Source organism: Amblyomma americanum, chromosome 5 (genome assembly GCF_052857255.1).
Source record: "Amblyomma americanum isolate KBUSLIRL-KWMA chromosome 5, ASM5285725v1, whole genome shotgun sequence".
NCBI lineage: Eukaryota > Metazoa > Arthropoda > Arachnida > Ixodida > Ixodidae > Amblyomma > Amblyomma americanum.
This window is the reverse complement of record NC_135501.1, coordinates 153,932,333-153,945,331: the sequence shown is the minus strand read 5'-3', so window position 1 is coordinate 153,945,331 and position 12,999 is coordinate 153,932,333. Positions and strand designations below refer to the sequence as shown.

At 41.6% G+C, this 12,999-nt stretch overlaps 1 protein-coding gene across 1 annotated transcript; it reads left to right on the top strand.

Annotated features, from left to right (window-relative positions):
• Positions 1-568: 568 nt before the first annotated feature.
• Positions 569-7,131, top strand: LOC144135185 (uncharacterized). The gene is made up of 4 exons (XM_077667929.1): positions 569-830; positions 1,063-1,160; positions 4,777-4,836; positions 6,229-7,131. Exons 1-4 carry the CDS (start codon positions 782-784, stop codon positions 6,535-6,537), a joined length of 516 nt encoding a protein of 171 aa, XP_077524055.1. The 5' UTR covers positions 569-781; the 3' UTR covers positions 6,538-7,131.
• Positions 7,132-12,999: the final 5,868 nt, after the last annotated feature.

Sequence of the window (12,999 nt, the reverse complement as noted above, 5' to 3'; positions counted from 1 at the left end):
TTTATGAACGAATATTCCACAGGTGCCTAATACATAAATAAAGAAGGTAGAAGTAATGTCGACCTCCAATGAAATGTTGCCACATTATAATATGTGATATTAGTCTTTGTTCTATTAGGACGATAATCTTATTTTACCGATTATAATACTGTATTAGGAAAAGCGAAAAATTGAGTTCCACCCTTACCTATTTTATCTGCGAATAAAGTATTCTGGCACAGCTGCTGGGAGATTAGACGTAGTTCACTCTTCCAGCTGTATATTCTGACATTGTTCTGTTGAGAATAACAAGCGATCCTGCGAATGTGAGGAACAATGACATCGAAAGCAATGCAATCCACCCTCTGCGAATAGAACCCATTTATTAAATCTTCCGGGACTTAATTAAACAACACCGAGCAGCTGCGTCCACTCCACTGACTAATGCATAATAAGAAAAAAATTTACAGCACACACGCAGGCTTTTCGTTGTGACGCGGATTGCGTTCCATCATATTGTGCTTGGAGATAGCTTATGTTGGAAAAGTTCCGAGGTTAAAACAATTAACACAGCAAATAGGGTTTTGCTCATCTGGAGATACGACAGTATATATACGTTGGTGCTGGCTTGCAAGCAAAGCGGAATCTCTCATTTCACTCGCTGATCACATCGCAAGCGAGTTACATCGACCGCTACATTGCTGTCTAGCTCCATGGTGACGCTCACTGCAGGTGGATTGGTTTCAAAATATTTCCAACATACTCTGCGTGTACATTCAGGCTGTCAGTTCATCAGGAGCAGATGACGCCAATCACGGTGAAATGGTCAAAGAGGCTGGTTCTTCATGCAAGTGAGTAAAAGTATTTTTGCAATGAATGAATCGCGTTGTGAGTGCTTTCTTAAGTGGAGGTCCAAGGCCTGTTTAACATTGCCAATTTCAACCGGAGAAGTAAATGCCATTAGAATCTGGATTGGATTAAAGCAACGAAGAGGGTGTGGTTTCCTTTCATCGTCCTGATTCCTGTCTGACGAGAGACGACTGAAAAATGAACAAAAGTGTGAATGACCGAAAACTTTTGCAGTCATTTTTCCAGGTGTTTTGCTCATATTGGAGGCCATGCCGCAAAAGAGAGTGAACCGATTGGCAATCGACGGAAGGCATACATCTCTTGATTACATGGTAAGTGATGGCCAGTATCTATTAAGGAAATAATAGCTCCGAATTGCCAACATAATATTTTTATAAAGAAATATATAATGATTCATCATAGTTTTTCACCGATATTTTTTATAATGAACAGAGTCCACCTTTTAAAGGTCCTGTCGGAAGTATATGACCACAGTAGTGCCAACAGCACACGTTCTTTTAATAGTGCGAAGCTGCAATCAAATATCGCGGCGGATGCAGTAGGTGTGTAAAGGAAAGTAAAATAAGGATCATTAACAGTTGTTCACTTTTTTAAGGAGAAAAGTTACGCGTTTTTAGCACACTTTAGGGGTCTCGTGCTGTTAGGGTATTAAGTTAGTCATGAGTGAAACTGCGAGATGATGAAACGCTGGAAAAGTTCGTGTGAGGAGGCGTAGAGGCGAGAATTTCAAAGCATGGGGCACGTGCCACGGCAGTTCGTTATCGGCGTCCCTAGTTACGCGCTAAATGACGTCAGCACCTGAATGAGCGCGAGCAGAAATTACCCTAGCTATCATCCAATATAGACCTACGCACCATAGCATGAAATGGTTAGAATGTTCACAGCTTGAGAAAGTAGTTCGTCCTTTTATATGAGGAAAAAATCAGATATAACAATTCTTCCCAAATGTGGCCACGGAATCTCAGTGAAAAATAAACACTCAGTAGCCATCTCTGTGCTGCTGTATTACTGTTAACACACACGTGTGCATTAAAACAATGCACAAACCTGGAAAGCAGGCATTGCAATTTCTCTTTTCTTTCACTTAGGTTATTCTCTTCGTAATGCCACCGTTAGTTTTTAGCATGAACGAAAATATTTCAAGTGTGATGTAAACGTCCATATCTATCCTAATTTTGTATGACAAAAGCTTATTCACTTGTTTCGTTAACATGAAGCTGTTTGCAAAAAGCTTCACTAAATCAATGCACGTCAGGGCTGCAGGATCGATATATTTGGAGACAAGAAACATTTTTGCCAAGTCCTGACAAATATAAGCATACTTATAGGAAGGCCAATTTACGATTTATAAAAAGGTTTTCACGGAGGAAAAGAATTCTTATCGGTTCATGAACGGCATAAAATCTCTGTGGTAAACAATAAGTCATATTTCTTTATGACAAACTCTTCGTTCTTTGCAATACCCACCGGTTTTCTGCCCGCTTTTAGTGGTTTTGTTTACTTATTAGCCAGCTTGGTTGCCAGGTTTCTTTCGTCCTCCCTTGTTTCAATATCGAAAACTGTGAAATTCCGAGATAGCTACGTGGAACTGTAGAAGATTATAAGCACGAATACAGAAAAGCGACGCTCTTCAGAGGATTGAGACAACTCGCATTGATCCAGCTCTCGTTTGCAGCAGTCAAGAATACCCAATAGTTTGTTCTTCATTTACTATAGTTGAATTTCTGTTGATCAAAGACGTGTATTTGCCATGGCGTTCAGTGTCATGGGCTAAAACACCATCAGTTTTGTGCTCGGGGTATTCGAGGTTTCATTAAAACTTGTTTGCCTTTATTATTTCCGCAAAAGTGACAACTATTTACCTCTGTGGTCTCTTTGTCTCATATTGTTATTTTTCTTATTTAACATAATTCGGTACAAGTTTTTTAATGCCAGAGAAACTTTTCATTACCCTTTTTGAGTCTGCTCACCTGTCTTAAGCCTCTGAATAAAATTTGAAAGTGTTTAAGTTTTGGATTGGTTTATGGGGTTCAACGTCCAAAGCGACTCAGGCTATGATGGACGCCGAGGTGAAGGGCTCCGGCAATTTCGACCACCTGGGGTTCTTTAGCGTACACTAACATTGCACAGTACACGGGCCTCTAGAGAAAGTGTTTACTACATGTGCTAAGGCGTATTCACATTTTCCTGCTAATTTCTTTCTGAAGGCGCAGATGTACTTATGCTTTGTATACTAAGACAAAATGTTTAAGCGCTTCCCTCCTTCACTAGCAGCCTCACGGTCTTTATTTCAGTATTCTCCCTTTGCCAAAACTATTGTGCACAGGTTTAGTTAATACTTTAAAATCCAGAGCTAAAATTTTTTTTTTCAGGCTCTGTCATGATATCGAAAGCATTTTCTCAGTTTCATTTTTGCATTATGTAAGCTTGAGAAAGTACTAAAATAATGTCTCGATTATTTGGCACTTTTTTTGATCCACTCCTTACAGTTGGTTTATGCAATTTCAAACTTCCTTTATTAGACGTCAACCGTAAACTCTCAGAAAACGCGGATTGCGGCCTTGGGTGCACTTAGCGAAAGGAGCGAAAGCTATGAAAATGGAATGGGATTATTATACGAAACCAGCCCAGCTGCTAGAAAGTTAGTGAGATTTTGCGAATCGTATCATAATTTCTGGTCCTATTATATTCACCTCAGTGAATACCCCTTCTAAATTTTCAAAAAGATATTAGACTAATCGTGACCTGTTCGTATAGTTCTTCTTGTGTCCCAGTTCTCACTTCCTCTATTGGGTTCTTATGACACATTTTATATTGCACTTTTCATAACGTCTGTATCAGAACAAAAGATAGGCGTTTTTTCACTTAACAATGTTTTCCACCAGCTTTTTCTCACCCTCCCCACAAAGGCCTCCTGCCACTGGGCGGTCACTGCGGTTATCCACTGGCACCATACAATATGGCTTATCTCTGCGCAGGTTACACAAATGCTGTACGACCACGGCTTTAAATAAGTAGTAATAAAAAGATAGAGGATGACAGCATCAGGTAGAAAGCACCTACGCAAAGGAAGAATGAGCATAAAAACTGCGGTCACTACCTTACATATGTGGACGTATTCCCTTCCCTCTTCTAGCGCTTGGCTACCATTTTAAAATGCGGTCCCCTTTCGAGACTTGAACAATAATTTGGTTTTGTCATAGTCAATTTTTAGACGCACTGTTCAGCTCTGCCTGTTTAAATCATTGATCATGATTTAAAATTTTACCTCTCAGTGACTTAGCAACGAAGTGTCATAAACAAATTGCTGGTTTCTCAGGTATTCTTCATTAACTCTTATCCCCAGCTATTTCCAGTCCAGGCCTCCGAATATCTTGTGCAAGCAGGCGCTGAATAGCACTGACGAGATCGTGTCTGCCACGCTGACATTGATCGGCATTGGAATTCCATTGCTACAATTACGGAGGACTGTAGTGGATGTGCAGCCATTTTTTATATCTTTGAATATTATTGCATAATACTCATCTACAACCATGCACCATAAATCCTGCTTGAGTGCTTAAGTTTCCTCTGAGGCCAATGCTCTCTCGTAATCTATGAAGGCTATATATAGTGCTTGGTTACGTTCTGTGCATTTCTCTTCACCTGATTGGTAGTGTGAATATGATTTATGGCCGAGTAGCTTTACGAATGTCTGCATGATCAATTGTTTGATTAAATTCTAAGATTTTATCATTATTAGCGACTGTCTCAGTGTGTACCTTTTGAGCGGACAGTACCTGACCGGTATGCAAATTTTCTCTCTATAACAGCGCTAATGTATTGAATGAAAGTTGTACATTGATTCATAACGTCACTGGGCAATTTTTTTCAATGACGCTACTTTTTTCATCGCAACATTTTTTCGAATCGCTCTCTGCTCTCTAGAACAGGCCACTGCCAGACGGGATGTGCCTGACGGAATTGTCTGATCAGATGGCCTGCACGGTGAGTGATGATGTTGCACAAGAGAACTTAACAATAGCAACGCATTGTTTTGTTTTCTTAACACGTTTATGATTACTAACCCTCGTTAGCAAATAGTGGGCCACTTCCATGTGGATATTCATCCGCACGGGTGTCAGGAGTGCTCGAGTAGACCTCTTGAGAGCTAGGCAAGGGGACATTTAAAGGAAGTGGTGGCTTTCACAGACAATGCATGCGATAGAGCGCTACCACGTAAACATTCCGTTGGCCCAGCCACATTCCTCGGGGCTTATTCACAAAAGCTGCGCCATCATATGACTTCAGTTCTATTCCACCAGTACAGCATCATCTAATAGTTCTACACAATCGTTATCAGTTCCGCTAGCGATTGTTCTGTTCTCTACCGTAATTTTCACCTGTACCTACTACTTTGCTGCTTCAAGATCTGAAGTAGAGGTAATTCATTTCCTTGCCAACAGGTGAGGTGAGCAATGAAGAGCGCAGAATCTAGCGTTAAAGCCGCGGTGCACCAGCATCACCTCTTTACTTTAGCCACATTTACCCTGTCTTATGCGTATTTAATCCCCATCATCCTCCAATCGAAAGAAACAATAGAATAATGTCCAAAACACAATTATGTGGGTTTTTTTTCGTTTGGCTTCGTTACTATAGATTTTTCTCTAGTAATGAAGCATTATTCGTCAATACTGTAGTGTTAGCCGTAGTATTTGCCTTTATATCTGTCGTTACGGCAGGAAACAGCAGGAAACAAAATTTTTGTTATAACTTCATGGCCAAAAATAAAGTGAAAAATTTCCTGTGAGCGCAGAAAATTTAATGTGTTTTTCCATTGGACTGCTGCTTCTCTCGCATGTCTATCCTGGTGGCACGTCTCTTCTCCTGTACTTTACAAGTCTCACACTGACACTTTCATTTACCCTTGGCAAGTCTCGGCTTCTTTCTTCTCTGTATTATCTCCTCTTGACGTTGAACAATGGGCGCTTAAAAGGAAAGTGCGAATGATGGAGCCTTTAGTTTGCAAACATTCTTTGTTCGTGATAAACACGCGCTGCATCTGACATTCAGGAGCCCACTGAATTGTTCGTTGTGCTTCCACTGTTTAACAGTGAACAGCAGCGACTGTTTAGTTAAAACAATGACGTGGCCCCTCAACAATGGTCCCTGCCTTAACGCTTTTTATATATACCATGTCGTACGAAAACTCCAGTATTACCAAATGGAGAAGTTACAATTCTGGAAACAACTGCAAGACATAACTCCGTGTATGAGTGAGTCATTTACGGGGACTACCCACTGCAAAGTCTTTCAGGCTTTTGCGGTCATGATGACGCTTGACGGCATGCACGACGTCTCTAAACATGCTTTCATCTGCGTTCTAACTGTGCCATGCAGCTGCCGCCACTTGCTGGGGTGTGTTCCGAGGGAAGAGGCATCTGCTGCAATGGATCGTGCGTCTGCAACACTGATCCAAACCCGTGCGCTATCGGCGAGGGAACAGCCATGGAACCTGAGAACGAACCAGATCACGGAAAGAGTATTCAGGAGAAAGGCGAACTGCTAAATAATTTGTTCCAGTGCATGCGTATGTGCCTCATCACCTGCATAACACACTCCTGTTACCCGATCGTAGACCAGAACGTGTGTGAAATGACCTGCATACGTTCCTGTGGAGAAAAGTGTCTCTCAGTTATCAGCGGGTGAAGCACCCGCCTATTTACTTCGTTATTTTGCAATGGATTTGCAAGAGCCGTACAAAGTCCTGGCAGAAGATTTTTTTGCTGTAGAGCGAATGGCAAGTTGTCCAAATTTGTCAAATTCTTTTCATTTGCTTATTGAAATAAAAAACGTTCTTTCGTGAGTGTTTTACGTGCTTTCTCGTGCACAATATGTTGATGTCACTGCATATTCCACACTTCCTAACTTCAGAGAATTCTGGAATGCTTCGCTTAGTGATGTTGTTCAAACAGGTGTTCATGATTGAGAACATCCCATAGAGAATATGTATCACGGCAATCTCGCTGTATGCTGTTGAGATTTACAATAGGCGTGTTATATATTTTGTACCTTCTGCTTAAACAACCCTGAACTCAAGGCTTCATTGTAGATTAAGATAAAATTAATGCTCTGCAAAAGTACCGCTGGGGTTGAAGCCATGAGGTACTGTATGTACAGGTTGGTTAATGTTTTTAGCGCGATCTCCACACTGCAATTAAACACTTCTGTGGCTACTTTATTCTTAATAGCTTCTTTCCTCTATCAATGATGATGATGATGACTTCCATCATTGGTAATGATGACCGATCTTTTCGTCGAGTAAACGTCGAGTAAAATAAAAATGTTTCCTCAAACGAAGCTTACACTTCGATGTTTATATATATATATATATATATATATATATATATATATATATATATATATATATATATATATATATATATATATATATATATATATATATATATATATATATATTACGAACGTAGGTTGCGTTGGCTCCGCAGAATAAAGATTTAAGAGAAGTGGGCACTTCTACAAAGACACTTTTATTTATCAACGTTTCGACCGCGGTGCGGTCTTCTCTTCTCTTAAATCTATATATATATATATATATATATATATATATATATATATATATATATATTATAGGTTGCTTATATTCTACGTCTTTTTGTGTCACCTGGGAGATGGTGTATTAACTCTCTACTGTAGAGTGGCACCTTTGAAAGGCAGCCTGGTCATTTTAGTGAGTACAGTCAAAGCTAATACCTCTAATTTTCAAGTTCTTCGCCTTCCATGTCTAACGGATAAAAGTGATTAAATTGCCCTTTCAAGGTTCTTTGTTCAATGTAGTCCGTGACACACTGTGTACAAAACGTGGGACTTTTTTCTTCCAGAATGTCCCCACCATTTCTCAAGGAATATAGAGTTACCTAAACCTCATCAGTCGCTTTTCACCTTTGATTTGCAGTTTTGTCTTTCTTCAGTTCATCTTCTGTTCTCTAAGGGATGTCCAATTCGTTCACACCAGCGGAGTCCCAACCGGCTCCCGGGTTATCGATGCGAAAGTGTTGAAAATCCACTTAGACTTGACCACATGCGGATAATTCGAAAACCGTGCAATGATCACGCAGCATATAGCAGTGATTACTTCTTTACACAATGCCTCCTTAGTCTACAGGTTAGTGCGTCATTGCACGACCATTACCTACTGCCTCTTGAGAAAAAAAAGCTATTTCGTTAAATACGAAAAAGGTCGGGCCGGGACTGGAATCACTGTCGGTTGGGTCTAGACTCAAGCGCGCTACTCTTCAATCATTCAGGAGGGTTCGCTCAGCTTTGGTGAAACTAAGGTGCTATTTGTCGTGTAATGAAAAATGTAAAAGGAAGTAATGGTACAGTTTTAACGTAGTTATGCCGATTATAGACATGCGAAAACGTCTGTTTAGCATGATTGGTTGATGGTTTTGTGTGCTTGGGTGGCGGCGATTTTATTCTAAGGTTAAGCTCTGATAGAGGTTATGCTAATGTGATCCGTTCGCGCCGCAAAGGAAAGTTGATGATGATGGCCTTGTGCAATGCACAGTGTGACAGTGTGTTGCTGTTTAACACGAGGTGTAATCGGCCGGAAAAAAAGGCGACAGCATAGCACTCTCATGCAGTGGCCAGCGAAGCTGATTTGTTCGTGCCGCCACGAGTCCCAGTCGCGGCAACATAAATTTCATTCATGCAACGTAAGAGTCAAGGCTTCAGCGACGACAAAGCATTGGGAGCCCTGGTCGTGAATTAGAGCTTTAGCACTAAAGTAATGAAGTAAAAATTTTAAAACAAATAACAAACGAAGAATGTCCATGTATGCAAGGTGACATTTAAATAATCCTACAGGCGGCTGAAGGAACGCATTAGCGCTATCGCGTAATACACTTCAGATGACCTTCAGAGTCAGCTCAATTTTTTCGTCTGCTGTTCATATCTGTGTTGAGTTTGCGGCTGTTTCAATTCATTTACCTGTGTTTATATTAACGTCACCATCTCGGTCTTTTAGAACGCACATTAGAATTCTGGAAAATGAGATACTTCGTACTAGACACATTGAGACTTCCTCTATTTTTTAGAGCCTGCTCAATCCTCTCCATGCTATAATTCCTTAGGTCGTTTATCTTATTCCAGGTGTTCTTGCAGCTGCGTCTTACCTGTTGGGCTTGACGATTGCATACATTGGCACATTTTTAATTCATTTATATTTACATACACAAAATAAAGCTAAAGACTCGGAGGACTTAAAGCGTTACAAAGGGCCGGGGGTACAACCCATATACCAAAATACCAAACAATGAAACAAGAAAAACACCAAACTTAACATTGGATTAAGAAAAGCAACTGGTAATAATTCACCGTTAAAAGTGTAAAGGTAATGTAAAAACAAAATAAACAACAGAATAAAAAAAAGCAGCAATCACAAATTTAACACCAGCTAATACAAATTATAGAACCCGAGGTGGCCGAAATTTTTGGAGCCCTTCACTGTGGCGTCCATCATAGCTTGAGACGCTTTTGCACGTTAAACTCCCGTAAACTAAACTAAACTAAGTTATTACAAAAAAACACTAAAATCAAACAACAATAAAACTTTGTTAACATAAATATAATGCGAAATGAACACAATGCATTAATAAAAAAATGTATACAAGAAGTTTAGCAGTAGTTATTTTAGTCGTGAGGTTGCAAAATTTTTTAGGATGACTGGCAGTTGCATTTCGTGAAGGCAGACCATTATAGAGAGTTATTGTGCGTGGTATGATGAATGCGTGTAGTTAAATGTGCGACATGAAAAACGCTCATCTTTAAACAGGTGGTCGCATCACTCAAGAATGGAAGCAGGAAAACAAGCACAGTCCTCTTTAAGTGCTCAATGATGGTGAATAAAATTCACAGGACGGTTAGGACCATGCAAAGCGAGATTCAGCGATAGCTGTCGAGCTGTTTACTTTCGGCCTTTAGTCACGTGACCACTGGTGTAGCAGTCACGCAATGCAGCCCTGCAGTGGAAGACAGCTGCTCCACACAGAGCCACCCGTAGGCTTTCAGCGACCCAGGCTGACCGGCGCAACCAGTGGGTGCTAGCGCACCCACTGTTACGCCGACGTCAACGACGGCAGACGACTACGAAGCGCAAGCCAGGGACGGGCGCTTAACAGCCATCGCTTAAATATATATGACAGTTTTTCCCAAGGACCTGCGCGTTTCTTAAAGTTAATAAAACAGGTTCTGCAATTATTTTACGTTGTTTAATAAATGTGGTTGATCAGTGTTCAGAATAGCTTAAGTATATTCAATTTAGGTCGAATTATAGTGTTGTAATAGGAAGTTCGGGGGTTGCGAGGAAGCATGCTTTAAGTTGTTTTTAGCGACCTAGTCACCGATTAGCAGATGCAATAGGGTTAATATGCTGACTATGTTACGTCTGAGTGACGATGACTTATGCGTGGTTACTAATTCGACTCGAGTTAATTAAGGAGTGCGATGTTTGATTTAGAGTCATTTGATTTGTAAAAGAGGTAAGCGTTTTTTCTAATTAAGTTTCATGAGTCATGTAGACCGCCATGCTGTTACAGAACCTAGGTCAGATTTATAGACTTGGTGATCATCATGGCGATACATTTTACGGTAAATTACGCAATCACCAGCGAAAAACCGGATTTTGATTTAAATGAAGTGAGGTATATGGTAAGGAGGAGGAGGAGGAAAGGCAGGGCGGTCAACCGGAAGAATAACCGGTTTACTATTATGAAAAGTAAGGGGAGGAGTACACTTTTCTTTGGACGCCACAATGTGCTCGGCTGAAAGACGAATTCTGGTTATTGCCGACTGTAAACTGAAACCTGGGCCAGAGAAAACTTTTTACTCATACAATAACAAGAGGGTGAGTGATTAGCCGTGTCAATTTGTCAATAACCTGTTTTAATGTGCCCAGTAAGGTCATATAGAGTCTGCTGAAATACCAACATCAACCGATGAATGTAGCGCATTAATGAATACCACAAGTGGCATTTCGAATGAGAAACCTTCACGGGAGCCGTGTTGGTTCTTAAAGATGCTGTTGTTTCTTCTAAGTAGTTAATTACGTCTTCAGGTCTTTCTACTCCTGCGGCAAATTTTCGATCATCTGGCTAACTGCCCTACCCTCTACTTCTATCGCGCACTCCATGACGACATTCGTAAGGTTATCATTCATTTCCTGAACTCCAAGGTAAATTTCTCATGTTACAGCAGAATGCCTCTCCTCACCAACGAGATCCTGAGTTTCTCTATTTTCTTTTTACCGCTAATTCATTGATGTGCTTCCTGCTCTAGGCACTCGGATAAAAATTAAAATCCAGAGACAAATTCCCTTCAAAGCACGCCTTCCAACCTTTGGCGTAGACCTGTTCTCATGAAGGCGCGGCTTCAGTGCAGTAGAGGCTAAGCAGGCGTTAAAACCTCATACCAGGTTAGTAAGAGGGGAGGGGGGAATTAGATATTTAGTGGTGATACGTGGCAGCAGCTAGTGCTGGAGAGAGTTAATCGAGGCATATGGGATTGACCTTTGCCCTGCAATGGACGTACTTACGCTGCTGCTTATGATGATCAACAAGAAACTATTTATCATGCGATAGCTTAGGAGCGCCATGTCTCTGAATCTGCCAATGGTGCAACACTCTGCCATCTCGAGGTGGCAAGTGGCACCTTGCCTCGTGGCTCGTGCTGCCTGCTAAAAACGCGGCAGAGCCACGTGCGACCTGTCAGCTTTCACATGTGGCAAGTGGCTTAGTAGAAGGCAGGAAATCTTCGTCAGAGAGTAGGGGACGAGGTCATGGCTGCCACCAAAAACACCCTGCCGGCTGCTAAGATTGGTAGACAGGAGAGCCAATGTGGACTGCCACCTGCCATGGTTCACAGGGACGAAGTGACGAGAGGGAAATCCCTTCTTATCTAACACAGAAAGGTGGGGTAGACCGGATAGTGTTTGAAAAGAGAAGAGCCCTGTCACCTACCAAGATTGGTACACTGAAGAGCCAGCTGCCACCTGCCGCAGTTAGCGAGTGACCAGCTACAAATGAGGAAATTCTTTCTCCGCTTGTATGGTATTTGTGTTATGCTATCGGTTCTGGTAACACAGTGTCACAGCCAATGGAAATTATGTGTCCCCTAAATGTTTGCTATTAAAGTGATTTGGCATGTAGGTTGGGAAAGCATAGTATGACGCTTGTAATTAACTTTCGATTATGATCACGTGATTCTTAAGTTAGGATTCTTCCGGAATGCTGAACGGGTTTAGAATCGACGCTTTGGCTTGGTTTTCGCTGGACCGCATTTTATTGTCTACTTAACTGCATGAATATCACGCGATTGCCAAAGTGGCATATTTAGTGATAACGCAAGCGCATGCAGGCATGCACTTGCTCTTGAGCGTTTTGTTATTTTGATACTTGTGGCAGTCATTTTTGTTTTGGTGCAAGCAGCGTTTCAAGAGCGTTATTTCAGGTGTGCTCAGAATTCCTTCTGCCCCTTTAGGGTCGGCTCCAGTACGGCTCTCCTACCCGTGAAGCACGGCCTCGGATGGCCTGTGCAGAAGCACGCCCCTTTGCAACAGAAGCCAAGCATTTCAGGGCAGTTCATGGCAGGCGGTGACGTCTGTGGGAAGAAACCAAACTTTACCGCATGATCACTCTTTCGGTAATGACAACCGTAGCGACGGCGAGGGAGGTGCAAATCAAGGATGTCATTTGGAGAATGCGGTAGCTCATGGCAGGGGCGCTTTCTGGCGTAAATACTGGGGTAGCCATTTGCAGGGGGTAGGGGGGTGAGGAGTAGGTAAGGCATGCATCACTAACAACTGGGCATCACGCCTGTGACCCAGACTCATAGATGGTCGCTCATTCCTCCTTACCCATTCATATAAGGCGAACGGCTGGCATGACAAGCACAGCGAGGAAGAGAGATATGAAGTTTTGATGCAGAACTCGTGACATCGTGATTGTCAACGTTATATTCGAATTTGCATTTTTGCCAATCAACTTACATTTTATCAGGCGTCTTCAGTGTCGTCACTGTATTTCGAACAGTCAGCGTGGACAGTTATGATGTCAAGAGTTACATCAGCTGGTGTTCATTATCTGCCAAGGC

What these genes read in the sequence shown, in the direction of transcription:
- LOC144135185 (XM_077667929.1), top strand. Translation starts at nt 782, where the DNA reads ATGACGCCAATCACGGTGAAATGGTCAAAGAGGCTGGTTCTTCATGCA. An exon ending in ATACATCTCTTGATTACATG is followed by an intron (nt 1,161 to 4,776) that starts GTAAGTGATGGC and finishes TCTGCTCTCTAG; the next exon opens with AACAGGCCACTGCCAGACGG. An exon ending in CTGATCAGATGGCCTGCACG is followed by an intron (nt 4,837 to 6,228) that starts GTGAGTGATGAT and finishes TGTGCCATGCAG; the next exon opens with CTGCCGCCACTTGCTGGGGT.